Source organism: Rana temporaria, chromosome 11 (genome assembly GCF_905171775.1).
Source record: "Rana temporaria chromosome 11, aRanTem1.1, whole genome shotgun sequence".
NCBI classification, from domain to species: domain Eukaryota; kingdom Metazoa; phylum Chordata; class Amphibia; order Anura; family Ranidae; genus Rana; species Rana temporaria.
The window spans coordinates 120,130,572-120,143,741 of NC_053499.1; the positions used below are offsets into that span (position 1 = coordinate 120,130,572).

At 42.6% G+C, this 13,170-nt stretch overlaps 1 protein-coding gene across 2 annotated transcripts in view; it reads left to right on the forward strand.

Annotated features, from left to right (window-relative positions):
* LOC120917567 (ribosomal protein S6 kinase alpha-5-like) overlaps positions 1-13,170 on the forward strand; it is a 90,027-nt gene that overhangs the window by 12,353 nt on the left and 64,504 nt on the right. Inside the window, exons 2-3 of one of the 2 annotated variants that reach the window (XM_040328967.1) lie at positions 7,845-7,919; positions 10,569-10,787. In XM_040328967.1, the coding sequence (XP_040184901.1) occupies positions 7,845-7,919; positions 10,569-10,787 (294 nt within the window). The remainder of the gene's footprint in view (positions 1-7,844; positions 7,920-10,568; positions 10,788-13,170) is intronic. The other variant, XM_040328968.1, reaches the window with a different exon arrangement.

Here is a 13,170-nt window from a genome sequence, read left to right on the forward strand (position 1 = left end):
AGGAGAGAGCGGGGACAAGTGAGGGAGCACCACGCTACTCGGGAATGCACAGTAGGGAACCGGGCAGTGAAGCCGCAATGCTTCACTTCCTGATTCTCTCACCGAGGATGCCGGCGGGGGAAGCAGAGAGACGAGCGATTGCTGCTCAGCCGCCGACATCGCAGACGTGCCGGACAGGTAAGTGTCCATTTTTTAAAAGTCAGCAGCTGCAGTATTTGTTTTAAAAAAAAAAAATTGGGTGGACCTCCACTTTAAAGTAGTATTAAATCCTTGGTGTTCATTTAGCTAAACACATTGAGCACAATAAAGTAAACTATAGTATTTGTTAAAACTCTTACCCCAGAACTTCTCTGAATTTATGGTCTTCACAGGAAAGCGTTAACAGTGGGTAGTGCAGTCTCAAGGAGCAGGGAAATACCTTGCAATCTTATGCTACAGGGCTGTGTGTTTTTATTGAAATACACAGTGTAAAGAGACACATCTCCCTGCATGCAAGACGGGCTCCCTACGACTTTGCAAGAGACAGTAACCACTGTGAAATGGAAAGATTGGGTGGGGGAGCTTGTGACAAAAAAGAAACCAAGAGGCACAACCCCCAAGAAGTCAATAGTAAAATAATAGAGTGTCCCTGAGTCTACCATTAGGAGAGGTACGGGTATGTAGGGGGATTTAGCGCGCCTAACAAAAGTAAAATGTAGATTTTTTTTTTCAATATATTAAAAACTAGAATATTTATTATACATATTTTAAAATCTGGAAATATAATCTAAAAAAATGGAAAGAAGTTGTATATAAGTGCCAGGTTTGTCATACAAACATCAAAATACAAAGTGATAGTCGGATCAACGTGTTTCGCCCACATTGGGCTTCTTTAGGATCCACTTGGTATCACAATGTATCAGCGCAAAATGGCGTTCAAAACAGAGAAAAAGATGGAGGAATGGGGTTTAATTCAAAAAGTCGTGAAGGCCAGAGAGTATCCAGAGAGTATCAGGCAGGGTAACAAATAGCCTTGAATAAGGAGATCATCCAAAAACAGCCTAATGCCTCGAGATGATATGAAGGGAGAGGATAAAAAGCACGATCACGGATGTAAGACCCACTTGCCAAGTGCAAAAATCAGCAAAAGAAAAAACACCGACCCTGCATGTAGTCAGAGCAGAAGACAGTCCTGTCGGAACAGCTTGCATTAAAAAAAAAACATTATCCATCCATGATTGTGCTTTCTATCCTCCCCCTCCCCCTCGAGGCATTAGAGCCCATTCACACCTTGGCGTTTTGTCGCCTGTAGCGCGACGCGCACAAACGCCAGAGGGACCAAAATACATGTAAGGCTATGGGCATGGTTCACATCTGAACGCCGATGCGCCTGACGCGCATCGCATGTAGTCAATAAAAGTTCCGGACCCTTTTTTGTCCCGCATATCGCGCGATATGCGCGTATTTGAGCGTTTCCATTTCCCATAGAAAGTAATGGAAACGCTCGATTCAAGCGACTTGCGCGACAACGGGCGTTTGCTACGGGCGTTTCGTCAATAGAACTTGTCGCCCATGCAGAAGATTAAAAAAATCTACCAACATAGCAACAAGTGATGAAAAGATGATAGTTTTTCCTATTGGCTAAAAAAAAAAACGTCAAAGTACGAAAACGTCGGACAACGCTGTATGCAAACGCGCATATTAGCATGAATACGCGCGCTATTGCCTACGCCTAGGTGTGAATGCAGCCTTAGGCCCCGTACACACGACCAGTTTCCTCGGCAGAATTCAGCTTCCGACCGAGTTTCTGGCTGAATTCTGCCGAGAAACCCGGCCGTGTGTACACTTTCGGCCGAGGAAGCCGACGAGGACCTCGGCGAGGAAATAGAGAACATGTTCTCTATTTCCTCGTTGTTCTATGGGAGAACTCGGCCCGCCGAGGTCCTCGGCGGCTCCAGGACTGAACTGGCCGAGGAACTCGATGTGTTTGGCACGTCGAGTTCCTCGGCCGTGTGTACGGGGCCTTAGGCTGTTTTTGGATTATCTCCTTAATCAAGGCTATTTGTTACCCTGCCTGATACCCTCTGTCACTTTTACATTTCAATAAAGTTCAAACAAAGAAAAAAAAGATCAACAGTGCTCCAGGATTGGCACTGTTCCTATCAGTGTGAACCTGCAGTTGTGTTTTGGACTGTGAGCATGCTCTCCGTCTCTCAGTCATCATGTATGAAAACAGATGTCCAGCTACTGAAATGCACAATCAATTTCTGCCTATTATACTGATCCACAACAAGGAAAATGGCTTGTGTAAGTTCACAATTTTTTTAATATTTGAACATTACCACTTGCCCACCGGGCCTATTCTGGCACTTCTCTCCTTCATGTAAAAATCACAATTTTTTTGCTAGAAAATTAATCAGAACCCCCAAACATTATATATATTTTTTAGCAGACATCCTAGGGAATAAAATGGCAGTCATTGAAATACTTTTTGTCACACCGTATTTGCGCAGCGGTCTTACAAGCGCACTTTTTTTGGAAAAAAATCACTTTTTTGAATTAAAAAATAAGACAACAATAAATTTGGCCCAATTTTTTTATATATTGTGAAAGATAATGTTACGCCGAATAAAATGATACCCAACATGTCACGCCTAATAAATGCGCCCGCTCGTGGCATGGCGTCAAACTTTTACCCTTAAAAATCTCGATAGGCGACGTTTAAAAAATTCTACAGGTTGCATTTTTTTAGTTACAGAGTACTAGGGCTAGAATTATTGCTCTCGCTCTAACGATCGCGGCGATACCTCACTTGTGTGGTTTGAACACCGTTTTCATATGCGGGCGCTACTTGCGTATGCGTTCGCTTCTGTGCGCGAGCTCGTCGGGACGGGGCGCTTTAAAAAAAATTTTGGGGGGTTTTCTTATTTATTTTTATTTAGTTTATCATTTTTTACACTGAAATAAAAAAAAAATTGATCACTTTTATTCCTATTACAAGGAATGTAAACATCCCCTGTAATAGAAAAAAGCATGACAGGTCCTCTTAAATATGAGATCTGGGGTCAAAAAGACCTCAGATCTCATATTTAGACTTAAATGCAAAAAAAAGAAAAAAAAAATTGAAATTGTCATTTTTCAAAAATGTTTATTTAAGATGCTGGGCGGGACTGACGTTTTGACGTCACTTCCGCCCAGCAGAGCTATGGGGACGGGTAGGGGCGCTTTTTCCCTCACTCGCAATCCCCACACAGCTGCCGAACAGACTCGATCTCCTCCGCCGCTACCGACGGCTCCGGTAAGCGGCGGAGGGCGCCGTTATCATTAACAGAACCGCCCACTGAAGAGATGGATATCTCGGTTGTGGCAGCAGCTGCTGCCGTTACCGAGATATCCATCTTTAAAAACAGGACGTATTTTGACTATGGGCCGGTGGGCAAGTGGTTAAATATAGTAGTGTCTTCAAGCTAACATAATAGAGTAAATACAAATTACGCTTGAAAAAGTTTAGGTGATAAAATCAGTTTACATAAATAACCTCCAGCGAGTCTAGTAGGAGGACCAGCATATGCCCCTGCTATCAGTGCCAGCATCTTGTTTGTGTTTTGCTTTCGCAGGTATCTTCTTCCCGGCCTGAGATTCCAGCTGGCTGATGACATAAACCTTCTACTCTCCTAGGGTGATAACACTCACTCACAGTGTACTGTAGCTATGGGAAAGTAGAGTTATCACCGTAGGACAGGACAACAAACACCCCCCTTGCTGCTCTTTTTCAACCCATTGAGAAAAGGGGCTTCTCTGTAGTTTTCAGAGATAGCTGGGGACATTGTAAATGATAACAGCACATGAAGAGAACACAATAAGCAATTTACCTGGCAATAATAAAAAAAAAATTGTTTTATTTTTTTTGCATTTTTTGAACAGATGCATTAAAACTATTTTAATGGTATGTTTAGCCAAAAGGGGTAAAAAACAACAAGTTTATTGATAGGGTTTTACATGCACTTTACAATGGAAATATGTATTTCTGTGTTGCATTTTAGCATTAGTTATGTTAACTGTTTAGCCTTTTTATACTTTCCTAATTTCGCCATTACTTGGCTCCTTTCACACGGGCAGCCAGTAGGTGATAAAAACAGATGGTTGACTTTGATTTACCACCAGCCTCATGTAACCATGGCTGTTGTGGACTGTGTTCCCATGTCTCGCTTAATAAACATTTGATTTGAACCAAAAAAAACAGGTGGTTGATCCACAGATTTGCCTCCTTCCTGATCACCTACCTTCTGCTGCAGTGATGCGCCAATTCTAAGGCCTCGTACACACGACCGGGTTTCTCTGCAAAAACCAGCAAGAAAACTGATTCTTGCAGAGATTCCCGTTCGTGTGTACGAGGCATTCAGGTTTCTCGTCAGGAAATCTGGCCAGAATCTCGACGAGAAAAAAAGAGAACCTGCTCTCTTTTTTCTCGTTGAGATTCTTGTCGGCCAGTTTCCCGACGAGAAACCCGAGCGTGTGTATACTTGCCTGTCGCCGTGGAAACCCGCGCATGCTCAAAATGACTTTGACGCATGCGCGGAAGCTTCCACGGAATAGGTAGGGTGAAGCAAGATGGCGGCGATGGCATCGAATGTGAAGAGTGCATGCTCGTCATACGCGATGACGTCACCGCGTTCTTTCCTTTCAAGAGAACCGCGGTTCATTTGAAAATGACAGTCAGTACACTCCGACAGCAAGAGTTTCTTGCCAAGAATCTCGTCAGGGAAAACTATGGGTTTTTCCTGATGAGATTCTCGGACGTGTGTACTAGGCCTGAGGCTGGGTTCACACTTCTGCGAATTGAATGCGGGTTTCCCCCCAACCAATTCGCATGGCGGGAATCTGTGACCATCTCTCAGTGGGACCGGTTCACACAGTTCTGGGATGGCCGCGGTGCACATTGGAAAAAGGGTCCTGCATGTCTTTGGCTCCGTTTCAGGTGTAAATTCAGGAAAAAAAATTCAGACCTGATTTGCACCTGAATCAGTGTACCAAACCTCCTGCGTGAACTCATTGAAAGTGTTTTGTTATATCTGTTTGAGGAAAAAAAAAAAAAACCTTTTCATTTGAGATTCAGAGCTGCCCTGTGTACTTTACACACTCTGGGCCAGATTCACGTAGAATGGCCTATCTTTAGGAGGGCGTAGTGCATCTCAGATACACTACGGCGTAGTGTAACTGGGCCGGCGTAAGCCCGCCTAATTCAAATGTGGAAGTGGTGGGCGTGTTTTATGGAAATTAATCGTGACCCCACGTAATCACCGCTTTTAACGAACGGCGCATGCGCCATCCGTGAACGTATCCCAGTGCGCATGCTCCAAATTACGCCGCAAAGACTCAATGCTTTCGACGTGAGCGCAACTTACGCACAGCCCCATTCACGGACGACCTACGCAAACGACGTAAGACGTGAAAAATGTTACGCTGTTCCGACATCCATACCTAACATTGGTACGCCTCATCTACGCCTCATAGAGCAGGGGTAACTTTACGCCCAAAAAAGCCTTACGTAAACGACGTAAAAAAATCGCCGGGCGCACGTACGTTTGAGAATCGGCGTATCTAGCTCATTACCATATTCGACGTGTAAATCGACGGAAGCGCCACCTAGCGGCCAGCGTAAATATGCAACTTAGATACAATGGCGTAAGAGACTTACGCCGGTCGGATCTAAGACAAATCTATGCGTAACTGATTCTAAGAATCAGGCGCATAGATACAACGCCTCACACTCAGAGTTACGACGACGTATCTGGAGATACGCTGGCGTAACTCCTTTGAGAATCTGGGCCTCTGTGTGCCCTGTGTTATCTCAAGGAGCCTTTCTAGATTGGTGTCCAGCTGTTTCTCCTCCCCCAGCTCTTATGCAGCTGAGAACAGAGGGAATGTGATCTAAGAAATGGAAAAAAGGGCATTTAGAATGTATATATATATATATATATATATATATATATATATATATATATATATATATATATATATATATATATATATATATATATATATATATACACACACAAATGTTTGCCTTTCATTTCAATTTTAAATGGAATAGGTTATTTTACAGGGTGATCGTTTGCCCAAACTTTCCCCAAAATTTGAATTTGTGCTCATCCTCCTCCTCTTCTGGGAATGGGAACTAATTTCTGATAAGTAGCCACACCTACTTCTGCTTTTCTCACGTAGGCGGGAAAAGCAGAAGTTCGCCTACCTCCTCTGGAACACATCCCTCGCAGGGCGGTGTATCTCGCACATGTGCAGTGGGGAGCAGGCTGTGAAACAGAAGGAATTCACAGACAGCTTCCCACAGCCAAGATGGCGATTCCAGGGATACGAAGATTAGAGAAGAACCAGCCTGGACTCCTGGACTGGTATTTGTAGCAGAAAACTTTTATTTGTTTTTTTTTAAATCATCAATGTTACTCTTTAAAAAAAGTTTTGTCTTCAGTTTGTGTGAGGGGAAAATCAATTTTAGCAGAAATGTTGTATTTAAATGAATCATAAAAAGGGTGCTTTTCAATGAACAGATTTCTGGCAGTTGTGCACTATTTTTTATTTATTTTTTCTATCTGTACTAACAGAAATGTTCTTTCAGGCTTTAGAATAATGAAAAATGTTGTAGGGCTTTTTTCCCAACCAATGCTACAGATTTGTGTTGTTTAGAAATACTTGCTTCTAACATTTCACCATTAATTAAGATACACAGATTGGGCAAGATTTAGAAAACACTTACGCTGGCGTATCTACAGATACGCAGCGTAAGTGTAGAGATGCGCCGTCGTATCTATGCGCCTTATTCACAATACTAGATACGCCTGAAATATGGCTTCTTCCGACCGACATAAGTCTTAGTACGCCGTTGTATTCTTGGTTGCTTATTTACGCTGCCCGCAAGGGGCGCTTCCGCCGTTTTTCGCGTTGAATATGCAAATGACCTAAATACGCCGATTCACAAACGTACTTGCGCCTGTCGTATTAAGCTACGCCGCTTACGTAAGGCTTACTTTACCGATTTTTTCGCGCGTAGGTTACGTTCACATCCCAGGCATTGAGCCGGCGTATGTTGGGGAGTAAATTCGACGTGATACTGAGCATGCGCGCGCATGCGCCGTTCGTTCGGCGCTTCATTTACATGGGGTCACGATTCATTTAAATACATCACGCCCACCTTCCACCTACTTTGAATTATGCGGGCTTACGCCGGCCTATTTACGTTACGCCGGCGCAATGTTGTCGGCAAGTTCTTTGTGAATAGTGATCTTCCCTCTCTTTGTTACGTCGGCGTAGCGCATATCAGATGCACTACGCCGCACTAAAGATACGCCGATGTATCTGAATCTGGCCCATTGTGTTCTAGCGATTGTTCTGCTACGTTTACTTATTACAATGGTTGCTGGCATTGGTGTTTTTCTTGACCTAGTTAGAACACATAGGGGTTGAATTACTAAGGCAAATCCACTGTGCACTACGAGTGCACTGCAAGTGCATTTAAAAGTGCAGTCATGAGATCTGAAATGAGGGGAAGCTCTGCTGATTTTATCATCCAATCATGTGAAAGCCAAATTGCATTTTTTTTTTCCTTGCATGTCCCCCTTGAATCTACAGTGACTGCACTTTCAAGTGCATTTGCAGTGCACTTGTAGTGCAGAGTCGATTTGCCCTTAGTAAATAACACCCATAGCACCCTATAGTATTAGGAATTTCATTTTACTGATTTGACAGAAGACTTTGAATAATCTATAGTAAATGAGGAACGAGCGGAAAAACTGCTTTTTAAGTTTGTTTGTTTTCTTGAATAAATGATTGATGTCTGTTTTCTCTTGCAGCAGTAAATCTGACAGAACATGAAGACAAAGTTGGAATGGCAGACTTTGAACTGCTGAAAATTTTGGGAACTGGAGGTAAGAAGTGACACAACCTGCTTATAGTGCTTTCTCCATAGGAATACATATATGAACAGTCCAGAGAGCAGAAACAGAAAGTTTGGCTCTAATGCCGCGTACACACGACCGTTTTTCGGGCTGTAAAAAATTACGTTTTTAATGGTCTAGAAAAAACAACGTTTTATTCAACCCGATCGTTAAAACGGCCTTGCCTACACACGATCGTGAAAAAAAAAATGCTCTAGCAAAGCGAGGTGACGTACAACGCGTACAACGGCACTATAAAGGGAAAGTTCCATGCGGATGACGCCACCCTTGGGGTTGCTTTTGCTGATTTTGTGTTTGTAAAAGACGATTCGCGCTTTTCTGTCTGTTACAGCGTGATGAATGTGCTTACTCCATTACGAACGCTAGTTTTACCAGAACGAGCGCTCCCGTCTCATAACTTGCTTCTGAGCATGCGCAGATTTTTCACGTCGTTAAAGCCCACACATGACCATTTTAACGTTAAAAACGTTATGAAAAATCAGAGCATGTTCGAAAAATTTTAATGCCCATTTTTGTCTGTAAACTCCACACAGTAATGCAAGGCTTTCTCCCTGTCGTGCTCACCCCTTCTTTGGACTACAGGAGAGTCAGGGCGCTCTCTACATTGCAGATAGAGAAAGGAGCTGTGTGTTAGTGGGTGTGAGAGGAGCTAGGAGTCTCTTAAAGCGGAGGTTCACCCATAGCTTACACATTTTCCCCTTAGCTTCATGCTCGTTTTGTCTAGGGGAATCGGCTATTTGTTTTAAAATATGATCTGTACTTACCCGTTTACGAGATGCATCTTCTCCGACGCTTCCGGGTATGGGCTGCGGGACTGGGCGTTCCTTCTTGATTGACAGTCTTCCGAGAGGCTTCCGACGGTCGCATCCATCGCGTCACGATTTTCCGAAAGAAGCCGAACGTCGGTGCGCAGGCGCAGTATAGAGCCGCACCGACGTTCGGCTTCTTTCGGCTACGAGTGACACGATGGATGCGACCGTCGGAAGCCTCTCGGAAGACTGTCAATCAAGAAGGAACGCCCAGTCCCGCAGCCCATACCCGGAAGCGACGGAGAAGATGCATCTCGAAAACGGGTAAGTACTGCTCATATTTTAAAACAAATAGCCGATTCCCCTACAAAACGAGCAGGAATCTAAGGGGAAAATAGAAAAAAAAAAGGAATTGGGTGAACTCCCGCTTTAACAACGTCCTTGCAACAAGGCAGGACAGAACGATGCGATCTCTGGAACATTTTCAATCACTCTAATGCCCGGTACACATGATCCGATTATCGGACAAATGATCATCAGTTTTTTTTGCATGCTAATCTCACATCGAATCTGATGAGTTTAATAAAGTCACGAAAATTCTCGTCCAAATTTTTTTTGGAAGTGATGTCATGTGTTGTAATGCATTTGTATTGCATTTTCGAACGACAGCTGTACTGACTAAACGAAAATTGTACGATCTGGCATTGTATGACATTTTTTTTCTTTGCATGTCCGATAGAATAATATCGGATGAACTGTCCTGATCGGCTCTCGAAAGCTCTTTACTAACGATCCGATTATCGTACGATTGCTTCGAAAGCGTGATTTTTCGTACGATTTTTGGATCGTGTATACGGGGCTTTAAGGAGTTATGTAAATGGCCTACACCTGTAGCAAGGGCATTAGTTATCTCTTGGGTAAGTGGCTTACCTGTATAGGCAGCTTTTTGGTAATTGTTAAATGGTGGCTGCATAAACGTATCACTTATATCACATGCATGTTCTTACACCATGTAAGTACCTAGGATTGCCACCTGTCCAGGATTCACCTTCAGTTTGGGTTTTGAATCATGTGTCCGGGTTTTGGTCCACCTGAAACCTGGACACATTATTTAGACAGGAATGCGGTTTGAAACAGGGCTTGACAGGAGGGTGAGGGGGCACTATGTGCGCCGCATTACTATTCTCTTTGGAGTACCTAATGGTGTCCCAGGTCTGTTACAATCCTATAGTGTATACTAAACCAAAAAAGTTTTACTGTGCACCGCTAAAGTGTTTGGGTTTGGCTTGAAGAAAAAGTGACAACCCTACAAGTACCCCTGATCCCTGTGAAGTTAAAGACCGGCAAAATCCTATTTAGTTGTATATCTGAGAATGCTTGGGTATTTCTCCACATCTAACTTAATTCAGACTTCATTCTGTGGAGTATATGTATAAAAACATACGTTGTGCAGATATCTCAAACATTCGCACAACTGTCACAAATAATCACAATAACTTGTGTAATATGTTTACTGTCTATGATATTCAGCTCCTGCTAGTGGCCATCATTCGGTTGTTTCCTGATTAATGAATTTGAGAAAAATACTGCATTACGGTGATTATTCGTGACAATTGTGTAAATGTTTGGGACAGAATTTGTTAAAAATAGACCCCTAAGTGTTGTACTGTTAGACATTGAGCTTCAGGTTGTTGAAATATATCCCATATACTCCAGATCAGGCCATTAGGATGCTCCTATGCTTTGTTTAAAGGTTTAAATTCAATGAGCCTGACAAATAATCCTGAAATAATGAATGCTATCTTTGCTTGCTGTTGCTATTTGTTTCTTGCCTCATATGGCATTTGTAATATTTTTTTGACTCTTGCAGCATATGGTAAAGTTTTCCTTGTTCGTAAAGTGACTGGCTCGGATGCAAATCGTCTCTATGCCATGAAGGTACTGCGTAAGGCAGCTCTGGTTCAAAAAGAGAAAACTGCAGAGCACACACGGACTGAACGCACTGTGCTAGAACATGTGAGACAGAGTCCTTTTCTTGTGACCCTTCACTATGCCTTCCAGACAGATGCTAAACTCCACCTTATACTGGGTAGGTAATGGAAGTAGTGTGCTTAGAATCGCTAATGCTTTCTCATAGTTAGAGAGTTGAAGTGGATGTAGCCCCAATTCATGAAATTTGAGCTGGGCACATATATCTGCAGTGTTTTGTTATCTCTCTTCAAAGCACTAAGTCCTGTAGCTGTCTCCTGCTCTGTTCTCTTTATCAGCCTGTAAACTCCTGAAAAGTTCTCTGTCACATATGATAAAATTAGCCTGAGTTTTGGGGAGGATGCTATAAATAAATTAGCAGAGCCCTGAAATATTCAACAATCAGCTCTGAAAGTCTCTACCTATGGGGAGAGGGGGTGTGTACCTTTCCTCCAATCAGCTGTCTTGGCTGTATGCCCAGACTTCACTGCAGTGTTGAACATTAAGAGAAAATCTAACACAATCTGAACTTTCTAAACAGTATATAAAGCTGAAGACAGCAGATATACATGTAAAACTTATGTAGGGAGATGTGTTTCATCTCTGTGTATCATCTGAAGCTGTTCACTTCTCTGGGTATATGTGAAGGTTTACATCCACATTAAGGATCTTTCCACTTTAATAAAAATTAGATCCCTAAACTCAGAATTTGCAGAGCTCAACCTTCTTCAGAAAGAGACAAGCACACACATATACTTATATAATATTTTTTTGATATGGGTATGAGGCTTAATATCAGGTCTTTTGTACAGGGTCCCGGCCCCTTACCACGTGATCAGCTGTCAGCCAATGACAGCTGATCACGTAATGTAAACAAAAGCCGAAATAGTTTTATTTTTCTCCTCACGCTGACAGCGTGAGGAGAAAAAAAAGCCAATCACCGGCTTATGTGAAAGGGACATCAGTCCCGAAGAGGAAGGAGGCAATTCTGCCTCCTCTGTGTCGCCTGTAAGCCCTGCCAGTACCCCCTGCTAGTGCCACCTATCAATGCCCACCAGTGCCATCTATCAAAGCCTCATCAGTGCCCATTACTGCCACTCATCAGTGCCCATTACTGCCACCCATCAGTGCCCATCACTGCCACCTATCAATGCTGCCTTTTAGTGCCACTTCTCAATGCCTACCAGTGCCACCTATCAATGCTCTTCTGTGCCACCTCTCAGTGCCCACCAGTGCTGCCATATGGGTGCCCATCAGTGCAGCCCATCAGGGCAGCCTCATCAGCGTACATCAATGAAGGAGAAAAATTACCCGTTTGCTAAATTTTATAACAAAATATAAAAAAAAATATTTTTTTTTAAAAAAAAATCTGTATTTTTTTTTTAACAAAAAATAAAAACCGCAGAGGTGATTAAATACCACCAAAAGAAAGCTCCATTTGTGGGGGGAAAAATGATAAAAATGTAATTTGGTTACAGGAGGGGGGTTTAAGTGCCCAGTAAGCAAGTGGTTAAAGGCTATCTCCATCTCTAACAACATATTACATGTTACACCCATATTTAGGATGTAACATGCAACATGTTGCCTAACACCCAACCCTGAAACAGAAAAATACTCAAAAGGGTTGATTTTCTAAAACTGGAAAATTCCAAAATCTGGTGCAGCTGTGCATTGTAGCCAACCAGCTTCTAACTTCAGTTTGTTCAATTAAAGCAGTCGGTCAGTCATCTATTGAAAAATTTAAAAACTTTTAATAATAGGACACTCACCTGTCCCAGGATCCAGCGCTGTCTTTACCCAGCTGGTTTCTTCACCAGGCTTCAGCCCCCCCGGTATACTAACTGTGGGCAGCTGGCTGTGACTGCTTGCGGCTTCACAGCCTGCTGCCCACTGCGCATGCGTGACGTGTCCCAGGAGGCCGCGGGGAAGGATAGGTGGTGGTGAACTTCCGCTCGGATCCAAAAGTTTAGCTCAATCCATAATCAGTTAGCCACATAGGAAGGTTTGTGAAATATCAGATCCTTGACCTAGTTTTGCAGAAGCAGTGAATTATAGTGCTGACTCATTCTTTCTCTAACTAAAACAGAATTGAAATTTGAAACATATCAGTGTACTGAGATTATTGTTGATGGTCTTTTGTACATGATACAGCAGCAGATGTTCAATTTAATGCACCAAAATAGCATCTACTGGGTCACGGTCATTTAAATAGGTAAAAGAATATTGCTGCACCAGGATAGTAATTTGGTGCTTTATACACACAGAATAATAATAATGATACTCCATTATTGCCAAATAGTAAAAAATGTGGTTGGTGAATATAAATTGGGTTAAAACAATCAATAAATCTGAATTCTAGGTATGTTTTTTTTTTGTTTTGTTTTCATAGTTACATGTGCAGCTTGGACCGATGTACGTATGTATATTTCATACCTGACTAATCCCTGTCATCTTAGTCCTGTGTCAAGCAGCTGCTCTGCTGCATAATGATTACAGAGTATCAC